Here is a 12,500-nt window from a genome sequence, read left to right as displayed (position 1 = left end):
GGTTTTTGTTCATTATATTTGGTATAATTGCTCGAAGTCCCGAGCCAGCGCTTACAATATCCATATTCTTTTTGAATTGAATATGGAATGGAAAAAGATTGCGAAAAAAATAAGCTGGAACTTTGAATTGGTCTTTGTCATCCACCTTATTGTCAACTTGAGTATTAAATCCCTCGTTTTCAAACCTCAGATCAAATATGACATGCGACGAGTCAGCTGATTCATCATGTTTTATGATCCTAATATCAATGTCAGTGTTGTAGAAGGTTTTACCGACGGCTTTAATTTGTCCGATTACATAATGCACAAAACCTCTCCGCGAGCTACGGTAGTGAAGGTGCAGACCCATTCTATGCTCATTTTCGCAGAAGAAAGAGGGCGGTACTATATTTTGGTAGGAGAAGCGCAGATATTCGTGAAGGTTATCAAGCCCGTTGAGAAAATCTCGGAGGTTTCGCCCCAGTACTTTTAAGATGCGGTCATAGTTGTATTTGCTCACGTAGGCAACGAAAGAATCACCGAATGAGTTCATAATGGTACTCCGATCGACACCGATTAGTTTACTGGCAGCATCACAAATTCGAACGATAGTATCTTCCTTATATCTCTCATGTAAGCTGAAGCTGTGTTCTTCAATGCCTGCCCGTTGACGAATCGCTTCCCATGTCTCTTCTCCATACGTCTCCTGAAGATAGATGACGATGGCTTGGATAATTATGCCATACATTTTGTCTTTACGGCTAGTTATAACAATGTAATATTTTTTTGTGAGTTGGTATCAATTTCCGGTTGTTGTTAATGTTGATGACGTTGTTCATAATGTTGGTATTGTCATCGTCAATGTTCATGATGGTGAGGAAAGTACCATGAAAGAAAAAAGAAAACGATATGTTAGTGACCATTACAAAGCTTTAAAACATTTTTATATACAATACACATAGTTTCTAGTAGTTAATCAGAGAAGTTACGGAAATACCTACAACTTTTATAGGCCTTCACAGAGCGATGAATCAGTTGAGTTGATGTTCAGTTTGTATTTAAAGGCCTGTGGAAGAATTATTGGGTAAAGTTCTTTTTGAGTGGGTCTGGGATAGGTGCGAATCATAGTAAGAATATGAGATGGGTAGGAGTGGAAAATGAGTGCACTGGGTGAACTTGAGCATAAGATTTCCTGAAGTCAAGCGCCATAGCACTGCTTTCGTCAAAATTCTTAAGAGAGAGAGAGAGGGGGGGGAAGGAGGTAGAGAGACACAGAGTGAAAGAGAGAAAGAGAAAAGAGAGATAAAAATAGTGAGAGAAGGACAGAGAAAGAGAGAGGGAGAGAGAAACAGAGAGGGGAGAGAGAAAGAGAGAGAGAAAGAAAAAGAAAGAACTGCAGATCCAAAGACACTTTACAAGGATGTGATAGTAATAATGATGATGACAACACCATTTTTTATAAACCACAAAGTTGACTAAAGGACAGAAGGCGGTACAGAGCGATATTGCGTGGGATTACACAAAAAGTGTGTAAAAAAGGGGGAAAAAATTAAAAGAAAAACTTCTCAAAGGCGGCAGACCCACGAAACCATGTTCATCCTGACTTCTCCCAGTTGCCCTTCGATCCACAGGCGTATGTTCACAACACGCCCGTCGACTCTAAATCATACTCACCACTCATCCACCTCGCGAAAAATTTGCCGGAAGGCAACACTTCACTCTCCGCCTTCATTTTCCTTTTTAAGTGAAACTTAAAGAAGTTGATGAAGGCTTGGCCCAAAAATGAAGTGTCTGTCTTCAGCTCTGTCAATCTCATCTACCACACAACTTCTTTTCACCAAAGCCACCAGACAGATAAAGACAACCTGCTTACTGGCTAAAGGAAGGCGGCGGAACAATTTTCATAGTGGACTCAGCTGTTAGTTGGATCCGCCACACGCGTAACAGTAAGTGCGCGACATAACTTCACTCGAACACTGAATGCGTGTGTGCAGAACGGTTTCGTTGCTCTGCGCGCTTTGCGTATATTTACGCATCACCAATCAGACTAGCGGCGACAAGAACATACTGCTTTGACGTTGGTCAAAATCTTGTTAAACCGTAGATTTACGAGCTGAAAATGATCAATGTGATTCCCTTTGCTCGGTGATCGGTCACACCTCAAATCACAGAATAAGTATCTTCTCGGTCTGCTACCAGTGGCGGTAGATATCTGCCAAGATGTCAAACATGTCTGGCATGTAAAAGTAAAATTCTTAAGGCAGAACATCCAAACAAAGCAAATCGTATTTGCGAAAACTGATTACAGTTGCTAGATGTGTTGACTTGCTAAAGAGGAAGTGGAGAGGAACAAATCACCAATAATGATAATGGTTTCTGATTTAGTCACAATTTTGAGTAGAGAGGGTTAGTCAAAACTACTGACCACCAGTAATTGACCGGTACTTTACCTGGTCAATGCTCCGTTCCTAGAAACGCTCGTCTGTTTTGTTAGACCTTAATTCAAAGCTGAAATATAGTAATAGAAGGAAATTCGATCTGTTGACAGAACTTAAAATTGAAACGATAAAGAATGTAATTAATTCCTTATGATTTCTAGTTTGACATCATTTAAATTGTCTGAAAGTGTAGCAATATCTTTAAATTCTGCTTTAGGACTTGACTATAGAAAGAAATCCATTAGCATATTCTCTCTCGCCGTCAGTCTGGAAGTTAGAAATATTTCAGCTTGGCTACAGATATTTGAGGATTATGGAATTTTTTTTTGCAATGAAATGCTATCAACTTAAACCACCCCAAGAGCGATTAAGTATCAGAAGAGACACACAAATCTAGCCAAATGTTTATTTTAGCATCACCAGCGTCTCGTCTTTTCTTTTTATCTTGTCAGTATTTCTATCGTAATTGTTCTCACGTCGTAAAAGAGAAATGGAAAACTAATGTCACTCACAGCAGTTGAAAATAGAGTCGAATGTGTTTCATTTCTTAGTTATCCAATACATATCAATGTTCTTCAGTCCATAACTATTACATGACTTAAACGGGTATCTTTTCGCTTACCTAAACATTTTGAAACATTAGATATATATAAGCTGTATAAATAAAACAAAACATTGATTTAAAACTCACACGCACACACACACACACACACACACACCCTTTATCTATCTATCTATCTATCTATCTATCTATCTATCTATCTATCTATCTATCTATCTATCTATCTATCTATCTGTATACATCTACGTGTATTAATGTGTATGTGTGTGCGTGTGAACAAAACTGTATTAAAAACAACAAAAATATTAAGCTGAAAGGCTAATACATTTTCATAAAAATATATTAAATAGATTTTTCAATAATACTGCTCTCAGCCTAAATGAAGGCCTCAATTCAGCTATGGAAGCGACTACTATATATATATAAAATTTAATCTATATAAGGGCATTACTATACAATAATGCCTCGCGCTTAGAGGGACTTTATAAGTCAAAACTACCCTCTAAGCGTGAGGCATTATTGTATAGTAATGCCCATATATAAATTAAATTATATAATTTATGGAAAAAAATGATGTTTTTTTTTACCTTATGAGGTATTTTCACGCTGACTACTTGATAAATTCTTACAAAGATTTTATCCTCATATTATATATATATATATATATATATATATATATATATATATATATATATATATATGTATGTATGTATGTATGTATATGGAATTTTGAATTTAGTTCACGGACCTCCAGTACTACTTTTGCGGACCACAGGTTGAGAACCGCTGCCAGAAAGATTCAAATTGAAGGAGTTAGGACACTTTATGATCAAGAAAATTCTCAGGGTTCTTGAGCATGTTTGCATAAACCGTCCAACATAAAACAGCTCTCATTATCATTAAATAAACGTGATACTAGTATCACATTTATTCGTTAGTTACAGCTGTTTCAGCAGCACATGGGCAATAAATCTTTTACCAAGTTGACAAACATGAATGTCAGCAATAATTATGTGACATTGATCATATGATATCGATTAAATAATGAAAATTCCCAGTGAGTTCATAGAGTTCAATCATAGAGGTCACGATGAAATTACTATGGATTTTCCTTATATAATCAATATTATATAATCAAAGTTATTGTTGATGTTCATGTTTTCCAATGTCTTAAACTGATTTATTACCCATCTGTTGTCGAAACAGCTGGAACTTTGGAATGAATGTGAAATCAGTACCTCCATCCTTCGTTTGTTACATACATACATACAGACAGACAGACAGACAGACATTCACCTGATGCACAAAAGGGACAGAGATGCAGGGAAAGCAGTGAAATGTAACAACCGATGCAGACTTTGTGGAATTAACACCGAAGACATACATACATACATACATACAAACATACATACATACATATGGCAGAAACGTTAGGTTGGCAGAAACGTTAGCACGCCGGGCGAAATGCTTAGCGGTATTTCGTCTGTCGTTACGTTCTGAGTTCAAATTCCGCCGAGGTCGACTTTGCCTTTCATCCTTTCGGGGTCGATAAATTAAGTACCAGTTGCGTACTGCGGTTGTTGTAATCGACTGCCCCCCCCTCCTCCAAAATTTCGGGCCTTGTGCCTAGAGTAGAAAAGAATAGTAGTAACCATCGTTCTGTACTATTAATTTTTTTTTATATAACTTGCATTGTCTTGCCTTAAAACAATGTTTAAAACAAATCAGTACTAATAACCAGTAGTTAGAAATCAATAAGCTTATAATAATATTAAATAATATCGATTTCAAATTTTAGCACAAGGCCAGAAATTTCTGGGGAGTAGGTGAGTCGACTGGTACTTATTTTACTGACCTCAAAAGAATGACAGGCAAAAGCGACCTCGGCGGAATTTGAATTCAGAACGTAAAGACGGACGAAAGGCCGCCAAGCATTTCGTCCGGCGTGCTAATGAACCTGCCAGCTCGTCGCTCTGTTTAAGTGATATGCTGATATTATTATTATTATCATTATTATTATTATTATTATTATTATCATGTGTGTGTGTAAGTGTTTTATATGTGCAGGTGTTGATGCCTATTTATAAGTTTTCTTTTATGTATTCACAATATCCCCGTTTGCAACATTCGTGCTCTCCCAGATGCAATCACGAAGAAAATAGAAGAATGTGAAGTAGTTTCAATGACAAATTGAGACTACTTTTCAGTCTTTTCATGTTCAACACTTATTTCCTGCTCCCGAGGTTCGTCCCATATTTATATCCTATGTGCATATTGTCTCATGAACTAAGCCACACTCACACACACACAGGCACGCACACACATATATACATACGAGGGAGTGAACCAACGGAAGAAAGTAGTATCAACACATTTAGTTGGAGTTACAAGAATTTAATAAAAATACAAATTTCTCAAAGTTCTGTAGAAAAAACACGTGTGTAATCTCATCAGATGCTCGGGGAGAGAGAGGGGGAGGCTTTATCCTGACCGAACGTCTGATGAGGCGGACGTGTCCTACATTCACAAAACTTTAAATAATGAGGACCTGAGTCGAACTGTTATTATTATGTATTTATACAAGGATTTTATATATAACTTCAAAGCATGGGATCTAGTCTCTTCTTTAGAAGTAACTTTTTTCGAGCAGAAGTTTGGAAAACAATCTGCATAATGTATCTTTAATTGTCGCAAATGTGTATCGTTAGCATTTCGTTCATGCAACAGAAAATCAGTAATTATTTTCTGGTCTACTTCTTTGTCTTACTTTTAAATCGTGGTAGAAATACACAGAATGCTTTTTAATTGTTGGTTTTGAATGATAATGACATATTTATTTTGGCTGGATACCTCAGACAAATTACTTTAGCTTAATTAGTGTATATTTTGTATAATAATAATAATAATAATAATAACAATAATAATGATGATGATGATGAGGATGATAATGATAAAATAGGAAGAAAGAAAATTCAACAGCATACACAAAAGAAATGAGATAAAACTTTAAAATCTTCGAAAATAATCACCACTTATATTTTTATAATAGCATTAATCTCAACATTTTAAAAATATCAGAAAATCGGATTTTGTTTTTATGACATGGCAGATTTTGTTAGTGACCTATATACATTGCAGCTGTCGTTGTAAGTGAAGTCGCGTGGCTTAGTGGTTAGGGCCTTCGGCTCACAATTGTAAGGTCGTGAGTTCAATACAAGGCGACGCATTGTATCCTTGAGCAAGACGCTTTAGTTCACGCAGCTGATAAAAATGAGTTGTGCATGTCGTTCAATAGACCAGCTTTGTGACATTCAATGCGTCACCTTGAACACGAGAACTGCGTTAGGGGTTCGCGTGTTTGTGGAGTGCTCAGTCACTTCTGCGTTAATTTCAGGAGCAGGCTGTTGCGTTGATTGAACCAACTGGAACTGCCGTCGTCGCAATCGACGGAGTGGTTAGGGCAGCGGACTCGCGGTCATAGGATCGCGGTTTCGATTCCCAGACCGGGCGTTGTGAGTGTTTATTGAGCGAAAACACCTAAAGCTCCACGAGGCTCCGGCAGGGGATGGTGGCGAACCCTGCTGTACTCTTCCACCACAACTTTCTCTTACTCTTACTTCCTGTTTCTGTTGTGCCTGTAATTCAAAGGGTCAGCCTTGTCACACTGTGCCACGCTGAATATCCCCGAGAACTACGTTAAGGGTACACGTGTCTGTGGAGTGCTCAGTCACTTGCACGTTAATTTCACGAGCAGGCTGTTCCGTTGATCGGATCAACTGGAACCCTCGACGTCGTAAGCGACGGAGTGCCAACAACAACTATACTATAACCATGTTGTCTGAGATACACCAGCACATTATATTTATAAATATGTATCACGGGGGGGGGGGGGGGTAAGTAAAATTTGCTAAATGATTTGACTGGAGCAATGCATTAGTAACAAACAATTCATTAGTTTATTATTCAATCTTTTGTAGGACAGGATGAAGTATATACAGCGGTAAACCACTACGGTGTAATTAGCCCCAGCTTCTCAGATTCAGAAATACAAATGTTATTCACGCATTCAATTGTCTAGCGCAACATCGATAACATAATATAAACCGGAGTTAAGACAGAAGCAGATGAAACGGAAGTTTAACGTAACTAACACTCTTCTTTTCGTTATTAGTTCAATCAAATCGGTGTTGGGTGACAGAAGTATGCCGCTACTCGTTGGTTTTGTTCGTCAGAGTTTGAACATTCTTATCAATGCTAAATATCAACCGACTAGCTCGCGTTTGCGACGAGGCCTGAATGATGTATGTAGTGTATATAATTGTCACAACAGTGATGATGAGTTCATGTACGTGTGTGTGTATATATATATATATATATATATATATATATATATATATATATATATATATATATATATATATATATATATATGTATAAAGTTTGTAGTATCTGCCAAGGTCATATGATACGCATGTTTCGGGAAACGTTGCAAGAACATCTACACGCGAGTAGTATGTATGTGTATGAACATATGTGAGAGAGAAGGGGTAAGAACAAGTAGAGAGAAAGAAAGGGGAAGAGAGGGAGAGAGAGAGAAAAGAGGGAAGGAGAGAGAGAGAACGAAGAAGAGAAAGAGTGTGTACGAGGGGGTGCTGAAAAGTTTTTGGCTTTAAGGATGTCGCGAAAGTCCTGGTTGGAGGCTCAACCTACCGAGTTCTTTTATAGAGTTTAGAAAAACTGAAGGACCGCTGAAACGAGCCAGTGAATCTGAGAGGGGAATATGTTAGATAAAATCTTTTTGATGGTAAGGCCTTTGCTTTGGACAGAGTGAAAACTTTCCGTAAGGAAAACGAAAAAGAGCAAAGTGTCCCCTTGAAGGATTTCTTCTGTTGTTGGAAACTCATTAGTGGGTCCTATGTTGCTGACAATTAAGAAAGTTTTCCTGAAAAGCACTAATAACCCCTTCAGAATAAAAATCAAGAATTTTAAAGTTAGAGTTTTTAAGTTAACAGGTGCAGGAGTGGCAGTGTGGTAAGTAGCTTGCTTACCAACCACATGGTTCTGGGTTCATTTCCACTGCGTGGCACCTTGGGCAAGTGTCTTCTACTATAGCTTCGGGCCGACCAAAGCCTTGTGAGTGGATTTGGTAGACGGAAACTGAAAGAAGCCCGTCGTATATATGTATATATATGTATATGTATGTGTGTGTATATGTTTGTGTGTCTGTGTTTGTTCCCCCAACTTCGCTTGACAACCGATGCTGGTGTGTTTACATCCCCGTAACTTAGCGGTTCGGCAAAACGAGACCGTTAGAATAAGTACTAGGCTTACAAAGAATAAGTCCTGGGGTTGATTTGCTCGACTAAAGGCGGTGCTCCAGCATGGTCGCAGTCAAAATGACTGAAATAAGTAAAAGAGTAAAAGAGCAAGGCACTTGTAGAGAGCATTCTTTAGTATGAAAATAAAATCTTACACTATGAAGAGGAAGCTTCGAGATTTGTTTTGATGGCTTGTATGCCAAGCTTCTCATGAGGACTGACAACATCTCGTGGCGAGTGCCCAAGGCCAAACAGAAGATTTATTTACACATTCCACTCATCTCTACTATTGTTACCAACGGATGGTGGGCTTTGTTGGCCACTGCTATCGTGCTGAACATCAAACCATATCAGATGTTACTTCTTGGAGACTTCCGCACCCTAATAGCGGAAGAAGAACTCTCAACTACATTCAGGTTATTGGCAGAAACACGCAGCATGAAATTGAACTGAAAAAGCTAACAAATTTCTGGTGCGGCGTGGCGAAACACATCTCGGTTGTGGCCGCTGAGAGAAGAATATGTCTGCCTGCCTGTCTGCTTGTCTGTGCGCGCGCGCGCGCGCGTGTATGTGTGTGTGCGTTCGTGTGTGCGAATGCGCGTATGCATGTTCGTACGTAGGCATTTATGTATGTATGTTTGTATTTATGTATACGTTGGTGAATACGTTAAAATAAATGCATACGAGATATGGAATATTATACAAAGTATTAAGAATTTCTTGAATTCCATCGTAAAAATGGTAATAAAGAGAAATATGTCTGAGAAATACACAGAAAAGATATTTGATTCTTATACGAACCTCTGCCTCCTCGCTCTTTTTTCCCCAGTTGTGTGTGTGTGTGTGTGTGTGTGTACACGTACATAAGCAGACATTCTCATACCACACACAAACACACTCACGTGCAATTACCCGTCAATAGTATTTTCGCACCACAAACATCTTTTCCTACACGCACGCACAAAATCACAACTTCATAGAAACACATGCGCGCGCACATGTATGTTTATGCATGTGTGCGTGCACACACACACACACACACACACACACACACACGCACACACACATACAGTCGTACGAATTCGACGCACCCACATACATAGACATTGTTGTGCAATCTCTTGTTGTAGAGCAAGCTATGCACTTGGTAGAGTTAATGTACTTTACATGATAGCTTTAATTGTAAGATGATCTGTTACACTCCAGACGTCATAGAAAACTTGTAATGAGTGCACGTGTACTGGTTTGGTTCCCATTACTGTTAGTTTTTTTGCTGGCTCTTTCGTGACATAAAGCAGATGAGCGCTATAGCTTCTTATTTCTTTATTGCCCACAAGGGGCTAAACATAGAAGGGACAAACAAGGACAAACAAAAGGATTAAGTAAATTACATCGACCCCAGTGCGTAACTGGTACTTAATTCATCGACCCCGAAAGGATGAAAGGCAAACTTAACCTCGGCGGAATTTTAACTCAGAACGTAACAGCAGACGAAATACCGCTAAGTATTTCGCCCGGCGTGCTAACGTTTCTGCCAGCTCACCACCTTATAATTTCTACGGGGAAAAGATTCCAGTCTATCCCATAAAATATTGTGTGAGGATTGTGTAGAAGAATGAGCTATATCCAGACATCGGAGAACGTTTAGGTCGACGAGGTTAACGTCCTTCTTGTACAGCTGTGTGTAGAGGGTAACTGGGAATGCATGCTGTGCGAGGGTATTCTAGAGGGTCGATGATCTTTAGAATAAGGACTGGGCTTATTAGATAACGAAACAACTGGGGAAGTAAACGCCTATATGGGTAATGGGTATTAGTCCAAGATCCCTTAGTAGACTGGCTCCGAGGTGCAGAGGCTTCTGCAGTGATGGACTCTCACGTTACTTCGTGCTTCGTCGAATGCGGATTCAGCACGACTGAATTCTGTGGAAAACGACCATCACACTCATAATACTCGATCTCATACTGCTCAAGTCACGAAAAACGTTCTGGAATTGTTCGAATTGGGAAAAAATGCTACATTTTCCACATTCTCCAGACCTTCCGCCATTAAACTTCCGCTCATTTAGATCTTTAGATCTTTGCAAAACTATTTTGACGAGAAAAGCATGGCCAGCAAGGGAGATATAAAAAAAGTGAATTGAATACGTATTTTAATTCAAACACAAGGAATTTTTGAAATCAGGCATTCAAAAAATTACAGATAGATGGAGAGAAGTGATAGAAAATGAAGGAAATCGTATAGATGATTAAATTTGCAGCATTAAATATCAAGTTTGTACTTTATATAAATGCTAAAAGTCGGTCAGAGCTTTGTATACAATCTCTCTCTCTCTCTCTTCCTCTCCTTCACTCTTTTACCCCACCACCACCACGCGCGCGCGCATATATACGTCCATACATATGCATATATGCATGCATGTACGTATGCATGTATATGTATTTATGTATAATCGTACATGTGTATACTTGCATGTGTGCATAATTTGTATTTCTAATAACTTGAACACATACGTGTGTGTGAGTGCATATAGATGTGTATGTGTGTGTGTATGTGTGTGTTCAATTATTCAGCAACCTATTAGTCACTTTGTCTTTAGAGAGACGTCAGTGTGAAGGAATGTCCGATTTACATAATTACATTCATAACGCAACATGATTCTTTTATAGGGCTGCACGATATGTTAACGTTTCAACAATATCATCCCTCTCTTCTTTAGAATTTCCTCTTCCTCGTCGTTATTCATGTTGATGTTGCTGTTATGCTGCAGGCGTTTAAACTTTGATCACCCTCCTCAATCTTGTTTTATGAAAGGTATCTCGGATTGTAGTTGCCGTATACATGTTCTCCCTTGTACTATAGGTACAAGGCCTGAAATTGTGCGTATGGGGAGCAGTTGATTAGTTCGATTCTAGTGCTCGATTAGTACTTATTTTATCGACCTCGAAAGAATGAGAAGCAAAGTCGACTTCGGCGGTATTTGAACTCTGAACGTAAAGCCAGATGAAATACCGCTTGGCATTTTGTCCGATATATTAACGATTCTGCTAGCTCACCGCCTTATGATTATGGAAATTTTGACATCAGCTCAGCGATCTTGGGAGAGGGAGTAGGTCTTATTTCTTTACTGCCCACAAGGGGCTACACACAGAGGGGACAAACAAGGACAGAAAACGGATTAAGTCGATTTTTTCGACTCCAGTACGTAACTGGTACTTATTTAATCGACCCCGAAAGGATGAAAGGCAAAGTCGACCTCGACGGAATTTGAACTCAGAACGTAAAGACGGACGAAATACCGCTAAGCATTTCGCCCGGCGTGCTAACGTTTCTGCCAACCTGCCGCCTTGGGTAGGTCAATTACATCGAGCCCCAGTATTCAATAGGTATTTATTTTATCGACATTGAAAGGATGAAAGGCAAAGTCAACCTCGGTAGAATTTGAACTCAGAACGTGAAGACGGACGAAATATCGCTTAAGCGTTTTACCCGGCGTGCTAACAATTCTGCCATCACGCCGCCTTATGCCAGCTTAATATTAAGAGCCGGTAGTAAGGTGGTGAGCTGGATTACAATTGGCTTAACCCTTTCCCTGAAATTGCTGGCCTTGAGCCAAAATTTGAAATCAATATTAAGAGTCAGTTGTGGCAGCGGAACAAATAGTGGTACAATGCAATAACAGTTTCAAATTTTGGCACAAGCCTTATGGATACGTTACATTGCATGCTCATATCTCCTTCCCATTTTAAGGTGGTAATGTCAGATATGAGGGAGGTATGAGTGCTATTTCTAGTAGGCTGAGGTCGATAGATCGTATTGAGGTTTTCTCTCCTTAGTTCGCCCTTGTGTTTTATATCTAAGGAGTGTCTATATACTTTTGTATGGAGGAAGAGGAGAAAAGCTATAAAATAAATGCCATACATACAATAAGAAAAAGAAAAACAAATTTAAAAAGAAAACAAAAAGGAATTGGCTACATCTGCTATAGTTTAAAAATGCAATATGTAAAAAAAAACTAAACAAAAACAAAAACGAACAACCCCCTCCCCTCAACTAACGAAAACGGTTTGCTGCTGTTAGTTCTTTTAATGTGATTTTGATGATGATAATGAGGTTGATGATGATGATGATGATGATGATGATGATAATGACGATGACGATAATGATGATGATGAAGACGACGACGATGATGATGATAATGAT

The 12,500-nt window shown here is 38.8% G+C and overlaps 1 protein-coding gene across 18 annotated transcripts in view; it reads right to left on the bottom strand.

The window, feature by feature from the left end:
• Positions 1-12,500, bottom strand: part of LOC106880009 (soluble guanylate cyclase 88E) — a 298,134-nt gene that overhangs the window by 85,765 nt on the left and 199,869 nt on the right. For 16 of the 18 annotated variants that reach the window (XR_016243587.1, XR_016243586.1, XM_089359439.1 and 13 more), the window contains one exon: positions 1-740. This exon is cut by the window's left edge and continues 53 nt beyond it. Coding sequence is in view for 16 of the 18 variants with exons in the window: in XM_089359439.1 (XP_089215565.1) it covers positions 1-740 (740 nt within the window). In the remaining 2 variants the exon portion in view is untranslated. Of the gene's footprint in view, positions 741-980; positions 1,836-9,098; positions 9,236-12,500 lie in introns of those variants that run through there. The other 2 variants (XM_089359430.1, XM_089359436.1) reach the window with 2 other exon arrangements.

The sequence above is a fragment of the Octopus bimaculoides genome, chromosome 11 (assembly GCF_046866305.1).
Source record: "Octopus bimaculoides isolate indiv1 chromosome 11, ASM4686630v1, whole genome shotgun sequence".
Taxonomy (NCBI): domain Eukaryota; kingdom Metazoa; phylum Mollusca; class Cephalopoda; order Octopoda; family Octopodidae; genus Octopus; species Octopus bimaculoides.
The sequence above is the reverse complement of the archived record's forward strand: the minus strand, read 5'-3'. Positions and strand labels throughout refer to the sequence as shown.